This window comes from Microsporum canis, genomic scaffold, assembly GCF_000151145.1.
Source record: "Microsporum canis CBS 113480 supercont1.1 genomic scaffold, whole genome shotgun sequence".
Lineage (NCBI taxonomy): Eukaryota > Fungi > Ascomycota > Eurotiomycetes > Onygenales > Arthrodermataceae > Microsporum > Microsporum canis.
Genome location: NW_003299169.1, coordinates 2,127,825 through 2,139,594, shown reverse-complemented (window position 1 = coordinate 2,139,594; position 11,770 = coordinate 2,127,825). Strand labels below are relative to the sequence as shown.

The 11,770-nt window shown below is 47.9% G+C and overlaps 5 protein-coding genes across 5 annotated transcripts in view; all 5 read left to right on the top strand.

Annotated features, from left to right (window-relative positions):
• Positions 1-664: 664 nt before the first annotated feature.
• MCYG_00784 (conserved hypothetical protein) lies at positions 665-4,272 on the top strand (the record flags this gene model as incomplete). The annotated part of the gene is made up of 3 exons (XM_002850634.1): positions 665-1,587; positions 1,648-3,222; positions 3,282-4,272. The coding sequence occupies 3 exons, from the start codon at positions 665-667 to the stop codon at positions 4,270-4,272; spliced, it is 3,489 nt and encodes a 1,162-aa protein (XP_002850680.1).
• An 844-nt stretch (positions 4,273-5,116) lies between these two features.
• Positions 5,117-7,594, top strand: MCYG_00783 (conserved hypothetical protein; the record flags this gene model as incomplete). The annotated part of the gene is made up of 1 exon (XM_002850633.1): positions 5,117-7,594. The coding sequence occupies one exon, from the start codon at positions 5,117-5,119 to the stop codon at positions 7,592-7,594; it is 2,478 nt and encodes an 825-aa protein (XP_002850679.1).
• Positions 7,595-7,911: 317 nt separating this feature from the next.
• Positions 7,912-8,805, top strand: MCYG_00782 (nuclear transport factor 2; the record flags this gene model as incomplete). The annotated part of the gene is made up of 6 exons (XM_002850632.1): positions 7,912-7,918; positions 8,053-8,070; positions 8,214-8,278; positions 8,353-8,424; positions 8,527-8,628; positions 8,692-8,805. 6 exons carry the CDS (start codon positions 7,912-7,914, stop codon positions 8,803-8,805), a joined length of 378 nt encoding a protein of 125 aa, XP_002850678.1.
• Positions 8,806-9,841: 1,036 nt separating this feature from the next.
• On the top strand, positions 9,842-10,527 carry MCYG_00781 (Tlg2-vesicle protein; the record flags this gene model as incomplete). Its single annotated transcript, XM_002850631.1, has 4 exons — positions 9,842-9,882; positions 9,943-9,969; positions 10,063-10,150; positions 10,258-10,527. 4 exons carry the CDS (start codon positions 9,842-9,844, stop codon positions 10,525-10,527), a joined length of 426 nt encoding a protein of 141 aa, XP_002850677.1.
• Positions 10,528-11,651: 1,124 nt separating this feature from the next.
• Positions 11,652-11,770, top strand: part of MCYG_00780 (conserved hypothetical protein) — a gene marked incomplete at both ends in the record, with an annotated part of 2,981 nt that continues 2,862 nt past the window's right edge. Inside the window, one exon of the mRNA XM_002850630.1 lies at positions 11,652-11,755. Within this exon, the coding sequence (XP_002850676.1) occupies positions 11,652-11,755 (104 nt within the window). The remainder of the gene's footprint in view (positions 11,756-11,770) is intronic.

Sequence of the window (11,770 nt, the reverse complement as noted above, 5' to 3'; positions counted from 1 at the left end):
TAATGAGTATATGAAGGAGATGCTCATCTTCTCTTTTTCCTTCTCCTTTTCCTTCTTCTTCTGCTCCTTTCAGCGCGGGAAGATGCCCTGCCTTGCCTGTCACTTGAGCTCTCTATGGCCAAAGCCCGACGCCACTACCTGGTGACTTGGTAAGAGAGTCAACCAAGGCAGAGAGAGAGAGACAGACGGACAGATAGACAGATAGACACGATACACAGACACAATAGACGGGCAGACAGGCGGACAGGCGGACAGACGGACAGACAGACAAAAGCAACACCTAGTCTTCTCTCTCTGAAGTCATCGACTTTTTCTTTCCCACCGATGACGATCCCAGCGTGCCTAAGTTTCCCTTAAAAGCAAAAAAAAAAGCCGTTTGGTTGATATTTGCTGAACCAGACTCTTGTCTTCCACACATACAAATATAACAACACACACTCGCTTCTCTCATACATCATCATATCCGCCGACTCCCGCTGCTAGAGAAGATTTCCGCTTCTTCTGCTTCTTCTGCTGCTTCTTGTCTTTCGTCTCTCCGCCCATCCTGCTGCTCATGGTTTTGTTAGATCACCACAATTCAATCATTGACGGAGAGCTGGCCTCTCCCGGCCTCTGGGCCTAGTTCGCCAGCAGTTGCTCCTGATCAATCCCCGTTCTCTCGATTATGCCAGTTAAAAAGTCTCTTCAGGATGGGTCGAGGTCCTCCGAGCTTGGTCGCTCAGCCAGCTACAACCACATCCCCCAGTTGCTCATCGACAGTGAAACCGCTAGCATCAAGAGAACCATCTCAGAAGTGAACCTCTCTCAGCTTGCCGCTGATGCGCAGTCGCCTACACAGCAGATTGACGTCGAGACCGGGAAGAGTATCCTGCGGCAGGCCTCGCTAAGAGAGAAAGCTGGTAGACGCCCCGTCCGCAACACGCAGCCACCTACAGACAAAAACAACAAAACCACAACCACCGATAATAATAGCAACAGTGATACCCCTTTACCCTCTGCCAATATCAGTCCGAGTGTCGAGGTGACCGCGGCGCCCAGAGTGTCTGCAGAACGTCCCCGCAAGGCCTTCTCTAAGTCGTCGTTCGCAAACTTGACCCTTAAGCCATGGAAGACCTCTCGGTCACCCTCGCCTGTTTCCATGCCCTCTACCTCTTCCGACCCAAAATCGACAAATACAGCTCTAGAAAAAACACCAACGGCAGGATCTTCTGGCACGAGCACGCTGTCTGTCAGGACGATAGACTCCACTACAAATAGTACAGCATCGGACTCTACATCAACGTCGCCTGTCGAATCTACCGGCACGACAACACCTAAACGCGGCCGGAGACCGGCCAGCATTATCTCTCTCAAAGGAAAAAACCAGATGGAGTCCAAGGGTAACAGGGATTCCTCACAACACTCTCTACGCCGAAGAGCGTCCTGGGATCGGCTGGTGGCCTCTGTCAGCTTATCCAGCAGTAAACAGGATGTCCCTCCAGTCCCCCAGGTTCCCGTATCCCAGCCCACCCGCGCAAAGCCAGAATCTCCAAAGAAGAAGGACGAGCTCTGGCATGTCTTTAGAGCACTCGATGTGGACTACCAAAAGTAATGCTCTTTTTTCGCACCCTCCTTACATTTTCTCTCCTTACATGCTAACAATCACAGATTTGCCTCGAAATCGACATCCCTCAAAGTCAATGTTCTACGCTCCTCACTGCTACCCGTCCTTTCTCGTATCTTGAATCATCCATCCAATCACAGGCTCCGGCCGGAAGATCTGGACAGGCGCACAAACATACTGAACAGGTGGTGGACTGGGTTACTGGAGCTGCTAAACGGACGCAATGGCCAGTCTATCACAGGAACAGACAGGCCTGTCTACCTGGAATCAATCGTCGCCATAATGACTCGGCCGGAATGGAGAGTGCCTTTCCAGTCAAACGTCTCGGGCTCATCCTCTACCTCCACCTCGAGAGTAGACCTGGCTGCTAGATCCCATACCTCCCTGGAGTCAACAGGATCCGACTTTCTAGCAGAATCAATCCATCATAACATCCGCAACACCTTCAACCAAAACCTACTCTCCCAGATCGCCTATTCCATTGATCGAATGTCCGTAAGGCATACGCCGGCAAGCTTGGTCTCCTTTTGTGGAAAAACTTGCGCATACGCCTTTTTCTTCTGTCCTGACGTTGCCGGCGTGCTTATCCGGCTCTGGAATATACCACCTACCATTTACCGGAATGTGATAAATGAGTTCGACGTTGGCCACAATCATGTCCTCAGAGGAGTCATGGCAGAGGAAATATCATCCCAGTTTCCCCCCGCTGTGCGAACCCTTTCATTTTCTGGTCATTCATCCTTTATACGCTCCCTACGGCGTAATACTATGGTTCCTCTTGCCGCTGCTCAAATTAACTGGTTCGGTCCATGGGCGCCTCGTTGGGCCGGCCGTGATACAGACCTCTTCTTTATCTTTTTAAAGCATTTCTATCTCCTCATTACAGACATGTTGCCTGCAATCAGTGACATGTCAAAAAGGATATATGTTCCCGGGTTCATTCCGGTACATGCACAGATGCTAATCGTCTTACAAAACACCCTCAGTAAACACACTGGTCTACAGCCTACGGATGCACTCCACAGTACCGCGAATGCCACTTTTGATGATCTGTTAGATGGAGCAGATACACCTGCAAGCCTGCCTCTGAGGCAAACTAACTCGCTAATATTGATGTCAGAGAGCAGGCTGATCATGACACTGCGAGACTTTATTGCTGACTCCTCAATGCAGCAGCTGACCAAACAGCTGTTTGTTCAATCATTCTGCAACATACTCAAGCTCGGTGCACGAAAGACATCTCTGTTTGACCACAATGCATGCTTTGCCTTATGCGACTTTGTCGAGGAACTCATCCCATTAATACCTCCATATTGCCGCACGAATGATCTGCACGACCCACTCGACTGGGACTTCTGGCTAGATGTCTGTCTGGAAATGTTGAAGAGCAACAATTCACTTACCGAAGTCAGGACTTTTGCCTTCATATTTGCCGGCTGGGCGGAGATTATCCATGATCCAAGGCGGAAGGAGCGGTTATGTATAGATATGCTCCTTGGCCGTGAACTCTTCACCCGGTATTTTGGCCATTGGAGCCCCATGGTTCGTGGATACTATCATCGATTGATCTGCTGGAGGTTAGCTCGGCACGACGGTACCCAACAGTCAGATCTTGATATGTAAGTTTCCTCCTAGGTTCTAGCCCCCCCAAGCCTTTATCTTACTAACACCTTCATAGTCGTATATACCAAACCCTGTACGATAGACTGGGTCAAATTTGGGATCAATTTATTGCACACCAGTCAATAGCTGAAAAAGGTCTGGTAGCACCTGTATCAACCGCCCCCTGTACCCCTGCCCCGGGCCGCCGTCTTATAATTATCCGGAATGACTATTTCCCCCCGGCCCCAAGCATGTTTGTGTGTCTGGATAACATACTCCCGCCTTCAGTGGCAGTCCGTCCATCTAGCAGGGAATCTCCAAAGCAAACACAGGTTTCAACATCTGAGGCAGACTCGACATCACCGCAAATAAAGAAAACCTGGAAAATGCTGAGAACTATATTTAAGGGCAATTCGAATCCCAAACCTGGAGAAGTCACCCCACCCGGAAGCTCTAGTCCAGAGGTTCCTGGTACGGCAACCGTCAACGAAGGTCGCAACGCCAGTGAAAACACAAAATCTCAACAGGAAGACGGAGCGAACCCCCGTTCTGAACCCGGCTCAAGCACCACACCGCGGCAAGCGTACACTTTCCGATTTTGTCTGGAATGGATCGATCGTCAGAGATGGCCGAGTAGAAACAGACAGCTCTACCCGCCTTCACTTCCTGCACCAGCTCGTCTATTCCTTCACGCACTCCGGAAACCTCCTATAAACATATCAGACTCAAGCTCAGGTTCCAGGTCCCATTCACGCTCAGGCACCGGTTCCGACAATGGATCTGAAACGGACTCCGCTGAAGAGATCGAATCTCAGATAACCAGCGAAGCCTCCGGTACCGATACCGTCGCTCCCCTGGTAAACAATGCATCAAAGAATCTGTTTGCTGCTGCCATTCAGCCTCCCGTCAATGGTCCAATGAATAAATATGCAGGTCGAGCACTTGCAGAATGGGCCATGGTTGTGTCAGAGTGTGATAATTTCTTTGAACGAAGGCGCGACGAAGGCGTCCCTTGCGACCGGTTGGTTGAGGTTCCAACACTTGGTGCCGACAGCTTCCGGAAATAAAGAGAGAGAAAAAATTAAAAAAAAAAATAGAACAAAAGAAAAAAAGTGAACGAGATGAACGATATTCCACGGGTCTGCCTGCTTTCGAAACCTTTACGCAGCTTATAAATTCTACTGCCTCCTTCAAACACCATTCATCCCCGCTTGCTTTGATCTGCTTGAGCAGGTTTTACAAACTTCCATTTACTTTTTACACTGGCCACTTCAACGCCGCCCTTTTTGGCGGTCAAGTTAACGTTCGCTCATATTTAATACCCCTTGCAATTCCATATCCATCAAGACTCACACCGCATCGCATCACGCCCTTCGCATCACGCATTGCATTGTAGTATTTGTTACGCCAACCTTTATATTTTCTGCTTCTTTCTTTCCCCTTTTTCCCTCTCATTCCTTCTTTTGTGTATAGATTCATTTGGTTACGCATTATTGTTCTTAAACCTATTTATTTTGATGTCCCTGTTTGGTCTGCAAGATGCAAGACCACTCTCATTGTTGGCATGTAAAGCTAGGAGTAACCCGGCGCTCTTTTCTTCACGTTTCTTTCCTTCCTTTTGGAGTCTTGATTATAATGGTGGGATATTTTCTATGGCATGGGATTATAAAATAATACAAGTCTATTAATCTTATTGAATGGAATTCATTGTAAAGCTACTCCGTCGGTCTTTTATCATGTTTAGTCGAGCTCTCTACATACATTTTTAGTCAGGGGAGGCTGATATCACGTGATACATGTAGTTTCAACGGCCAGAGCTTCAAAAGCTTCGACTTCGCGAATGATAAGAACTGCGACTCCATCTAAAAGAGCTACGCTGCTCTCCGACAGGGCACTGGGTAGAAAGACATCATGTCTGACGATACCCCAGTCAAATCCATCTTCGATACTCCATCGGCTAAGCCATCTACTGCGAAAAGGTCACAATTTGAACGGCAGAAAGCTGAAGCCGAAGCAAAGAGACAGAGAGATAAGGCCGAGACCGCAGCTGTCTACGAAGACTTCGTCAAGTCCTTTGACCATGATTCAGGCCCATCCACCGCCTTCAATACCTTCAGTGGACGATCTACTCAACATCCTCACCACCATGCGTCAACTACGGGCCACTCGACCAGCGGCCCATCCAAACGACATTTCGCAGGCCCTATGCGAAATTCTTCTGAAGCTCTCGGAAGACCGCCTGCTTCTTTTTCTAAGAAAAGACCGTTTGATTCACTAAGAGACTCTCAACGAGATCGGGATAAACCTCGTGGTATATTTGGATTTGAAGGCTCGCGCCCAGGCGATTCGATAAATGCATTCCAAGCCTCGGATGGAGAGGAGGATAAGACCGCCGATAAGAAAGAAGCCGAGAAAGCAGCTGCCAAACCTACATTGCATGTCTCTTCTCTACCTCCGGGGACTTCGCCGGCTGTTATAAAGTCTTTGATTCCACCAATATTAGTTGTGGATAACGTGAAGATATTACCTCCTCCACCCCCGGCGCATGGTGGTGGACACGAAAAGCGAATATGGTCTGCAATTGTTACGCTGGCTCAAGATACTGCTGCCACGGACATGGATACGGTAGTGAGCTCGTTGCAAAATAAATATCTAGGCTGGGGCTTTTATCTGTCGATTTCTCGCCATCTATCGTCCGCGGCTATCCATTCGACTATCCCCATCACACCTGGCTCAACTTCACTAACTAACCAGCCCTTTGGTGCTCGCCCTATAACTCGTACCAGCCATTTTGGGCGTGGAGGGCCTCATCGTTCTGGAATTGCGCCCCCATCCTCATATGACTCTAGATACGGGAGCAGGAGCAACCAGGGGCTTCAGGTAGACGTCAAACCACCTTCAGACTTGCGCCAGTTAAAGCTGATACATAAGACGATCGAGAATATGCTAACGTTTGGACCGGAATTCGAGGCCTTATTGATGAGTAGGCCGGAAGTTCAAAAGGAGGAAAAGTGGGCTTGGATCTGGAACCCAAAGAGCACAGGGGGAGTATGGTATCGTTGGAAGCTATGGGATATTTTGACAAATCCCGGGAAAAGACGTGGGGGACGAGGCCGTGTATCGTCTACAGTGATATTCGAGAATGGCCCTATTTGGTCTGAACCAGAAAGGAACCTACAATTCGAGTATACCACCAAGCTTGATGAATTTGTTTCCGATGAAGACTATGATTCTTCCGATGAGGATGATTCGGATAGAGAGGAAGAGAAGAAATTAACCGAGACTTCAAACGATGCATCTAATGATGGGATGGGCCATTTGAACCCCTTGCAAAAGGCAAAACTCACGCATCTACTAGCAAGACTTCCTATATCGCACTCAAAACTTCGACGGGGCGATGTAGCGCGAGTGACTGCATTTGCTATTAAACATGCTGGCGGAGGAGGAGATGAAGTCGTTGATATGATTGTATCCAACGTCAATAAACCATTTGCTTATACCTCTGCAAACCCTGAACGGCAGAAGGACGAGAATGAAGCTTCGGGACCTGGACTAGGCCAGGATGATGCTGAAGAGCCTGCGAATGCCAATAATACCGAATCTACAGACAGAAACAAAAAGCCAGGCGCAGGGGAGAAATTGGATACATCATCAGCCAGCTTGGTAGGCCTTTACATCATATCAGATATCCTCTCATCCTCATCCACAAGTGGCGTACGGCACGCGTGGCGCTATCGACAGCTTTTTGAAAATGCTCTGAAACAGCAAAAAACGTTTGAAAAGCTAGGTCGTGTTGAAAAAGAGCTTGGCTGGGGTAGATTGAAAATTGAGAAATGGAGACGCAGCATCGGCATCCTTCTCAACTTGTGGGAAAGCTGGTGTGTTTTCCCACAGGCAAGCCACGAGGCCTTTGTCAAATCCTACGATCATCCTCCGCCCACCGAAAAGGAGCAAGCAGAAGAAAAGGCTCGTGTGGAAGAAGGGAAAGAAACAGGTGTGTTTGGTGGGAAGGGCAAAAATAAATGGAAATCTGTTGAAGACAATGGCAGTACCGAGCAGTTTAACCCCGCTAACCCTACGGACGATGGCGAACCTATGGATCTAGACGTTGATGGAGCTCCGGTTCATGAAGATGACTTGGATGACGAGGTCTTTTCCGATATCGATGGGGTTCCCATGGAAGATAGCGATTTGGAAGAGGCCGAAGACGCTCCTCCGGACCAGGATAAATCAGTCAGCAAAGAACAGGAACAAGCGCCAGCTTCAAAGGAAGAACCAGCTTCCAAAGAAACTGGTCCACAGCCTAGTGAACCGGCCCAGCCGCCGCCTCAAATACGCCGCCGGCCCAAGGCAGAGGACATGTTTGCGGACTCCGACTCTGAAGGCTGAGAGATAAATCTTTGCTAGCGTTCAAACAGTCATCCTGAACGTTTCTACCAACGGCATCTATGGACGCATCAACCTGTCCTCTTCTTCCCGCATGTAAATTATAATAACTATTGCCATCTCGTGGAGCATCAACCGCTTCGTCTCTTGTAATATTAAAAAAGAAGCTGAACGCCAAGACGTTTTTCCTTTTGGGTCAAAACCCCCACCATATAAATAAAAAAAGCCCCTCCGTCCCTTCTTGCGCCCACCACAACACCGCAGACAAGCAGTTCGATACAAGAGAGATAGAGCAGTTACAAAGCTGGGATACAGATAAGATGGCCGGTAGGCTCTCCTTTTGCCCTTCTTTTTGCAAGCCCCGGATGGCTATGAGATCTATTCCAGTGATCCATATATGACATGAATGAGAATACCATCTCTTCAGGATCTTCGATGGCTAATGAGATTGTTTCCTCTAGACTTCGAACAGGTTGCTAGTACGTCTATACTTCCACCGTTGACCGTGATGGTATCCTCCGGCCGCAAGATGCTGCTGTGAGGGGGAGTCCATATCCGTATCCAAAGACATGAATCATTGGTGAAGCCGGGCCCCTAACAGCAATCGCGTTCTACGGAATAGAGCAATTCGTTGAGTTTTACTACAAGACATTCGACGAGAACCGGAATGGACTCGGAAACCTCTACGTAAGCTTGATAGAATTTGGATTCGTTTTTGGATGCCGCAGAGGACAGGGGGCTGATGATATATGGCTATGTAGCGCGACCAGTCGATGCTGACATTCGAAACCACATCCATCCGAGGAGCTGCCCTCATCTTGGAGAAGTTGACTGTGAGTATATCCTATTACGGTAGAAGGCTTGATGATTCGGGCGGTTGCGCATATCTTCGTTGAATAGGTGGTAATCCTATCGCTAACATTTCGTGTGAACAGAGCCTGCCATTCCAGAAGGTCATCCACCAAGTAGCCACTATGGACTGTCAGCCATCACCCCAGGATGGCGGAATATTGGTCATGGTCACTGGTGCTCTGTTGGTAAGGCCAACCACATCCAGCTGAATATTCCCGTATACTTACCCCTTTTCACTACTTGCACAGGTCGATGAACAACAAACACCCATGAGCTACAGCCAGTGCTTCCAGCTCCTCCCTGACGGCGCCGGAAGCTACTTTGTCTATAATGATGTTTTCCGCCTTGTCTACGGCTCTTAGGCGACATCGGAACAAGAGAGGTCTTTAAAAGTCAACAGATGGTCCTAAGAAAAAGGGCGTCACTGTTGTATTTCATATAGCGTTATGATAAATTTCTCCTGGCCAGTCGCCATTTGGCGGATACGGTGGATAATGAAAACTTGAACCTGTTTACTTCCGATAGTCACCTTTTACAGAGAAACATGGATAACTACTTTGTAGACAAGAGGACTTAACTAACACCGGCATAGCCACTCGAAGTGATAAATCATACCTCCGACTAACCCGCTGCGTACGTTGGAGAGTCAAATTGCCGTCCACGTACAAATTGTGTGGCGGTTCTGTGGGAATATTCAGGCTCCAACGTTGTTGTTCAAGCTTAAATAGAGCCAACCGGACGCCCTCGAATACTCCATCAAAACCGACCCAAGATCCTTCCTAACGTCCAAACGCTTCTTCTTTCCTTTGCATCGTCTAGTAAGTCATAAACTGTGGCTTGTTGCCCTTGGTGAACCAGCAGTGGCTTGGCGGAGGCTTGAACTTTCTACAAGTTGTTGTTTTGTTCCTTTTTTTTGGGGGTTTCTTGAGGCCATCTTGTCACTAAAAAGGGAACCGTTTTTCTATTGAACGGTGTACTGCTGTTTGCTGGGCAATAAGTAATACATTCTACTGCTCTGCTTGCAGGCACCTACATTTGTTGAAGCTCTCTTTTAGACGCCCTTGTTATTGTGGCTTATACTGCGCGTCAGCTGCCTTAGCTTTCTTCGGCTTTATTTTCAGTGCCAAAATCGGAGCAGTGCTGTGAGTTTGCCTACTCTCTCCCCCTTCCCTCTCATGTGCTATCTAGAAGGTGTCTACTATCTTTATTCTATCTTTCTTCTTTGTTAATGTGCGAGAGCTGATGATTCTGTCTGTCTAGCGTCGTTTATCTTCCTCGTTTAGATCAGCTCTGGCCTCGCACTCAAGCTCTAAAGAGAACCACCGTTTCCCCCAACCAGATACATACAACTCATCTCTAGAGAGACTTTAAGCCTGTCGAGGATCACTAGCTCTCATAATGACGCTCTCCGAAGAGTTCAAGTCTAGAAACTTCAGTAAGTCTGCCAGAGACGGACATCCAAACCTACTCCGGATATGCTGCTAACTTCCATTTACCAGGCATCTATGGACAATGGTTAGTCGCCCGTATCGCCTCCTCTGCCTAGTTTGGGCTGCTGGGCCCTGCTGGCTGCGCTGTCACTGCCCGCACATAACCGGAGCCTGATACTGTTAACATAGGACCGGCATTCTCTGCATGCTTATATGCTTCGCTGTTGGGATTTCTAACCTCTTTCGCGTTCCCTCTGTCATACTTGCCTTCAGCATAGTATGTCTGTAAGTAGACATATGATATCTACGATCCCTTCTACAGCCTGCTAACGCACTGCTTTTTAAACGAATAGAGCTTCGTCCCCGGTTATCCTATTCATCGAGGTACCTTTGCTCCTGCGCATCTGCCCTACATCGTCGAAGTTTGATGCTTTCATCCGCCGCTTTGCATCCAACACAATGCGTGCGGTTATCTACCTTGCCATGAGCACTATCCAATGGGTTAGTCTCGTAAAGGAGGCCACTAGTCTGATCGCAGCTGCCGTTTTTCTCCTCTTTGCTGCCATTTTCTATGCTCTCGCTGCTGTTAAGGGCCAAGAATTCACGGGAAGCAAGACCCTTGGTGGACAAGGCGTTGCGCAGATGATGGTTTAAATGGGAATAGGCTTGTTGACCGAAAGCTGTCTTTCTCTCCCTCGTATATGGCCAGCCAAACGAGCATCTTTCCTCGACGAGAAAGGACGGACTTGTCGATCCACATTCCCACGACGCACACGACGATCAACCAACTTTTTTTTATTTTAAATTGAGGTTGCATACCGGTGATGATTTGTCTCAGCCGCAGGTTTTCTTCCATTCCTACTACCCACTGATAGATACCAGCTTGCTTATGCTCTTTTTTTTTAATGGACCTTTATGTCATGACCGGAAGCCTACCTGGGACTGAGCACTTCACTTGAGTTAATGTTCTATTTCTTAGCCTCTCTGTAACTTCTATAGCTCTGTCTTTCTGTCTGTATTGTAGGCTACTGCGAGAATTCAACTAACTTCCATCTTAATCTTTCTTCTCTATAAAGCTGGGGTTGTCCACGTGACTCTCCGCGTGAAGTCATGTGGCTTGAGCTTACTACGTAAGAATAAAAAGCATCTCGAAAAGCCATCTTGGGACTTCATACATCCAGACATACAAGATAACTTGCCAGCTCGCAGCTCAGAGCTAATATCAGTCATCACGTTGGGCAGCAATTATGCTGTGGTTTTCCCAAACCTCTTATAGAGCCTGATTTATACCTTTGTATATGAAGCTTGGTGGCTGTCAGCCCATGGTGTTTGATTGTTGCCTATAGCTCAAGAAACCATCTTTCTTGACGTCTTTCTACTATCATATACAACGGTAAGCATTCTCATTTGCAGTGAAGCGGGGTGCTTTTCTTTTCTTGAAGTTTCTCCCTGCTATCCTTGATTCAATGCATTATCAGGACTCTCGCCACCCTGGTCAAAACATCTGAACTGCCCTGTCAATACTTTGTTTTGAAGGAGTTCTGCAGAGAATCAACCGAAATATTCCATTTTTATTTCCTTAGGAGTTCATACTATCGAGTATGATTTTGAAGGGGAAATAGACCTGTGCCATTTACACCTTCGAAGCAGTGCCGATTCTTGGAATCGTTTGGATAGAAGCAGTCACTGACCTATCTAGAAGCGTTCTCTACATTTCTCCTCCCAATATTTACCTATATTAGCATTTTATTATATCACAGAATATATTTGATACCAACATGTCAACAAAAGCGCCCCCGCCAATACCTCCTCGACCTACCCGCTCTCCAAACAACGCCCCAAGCTCCAGCGCAAACCCACGAGATACCCCCACGCCCAACAAGTCGTCCGGATAGAA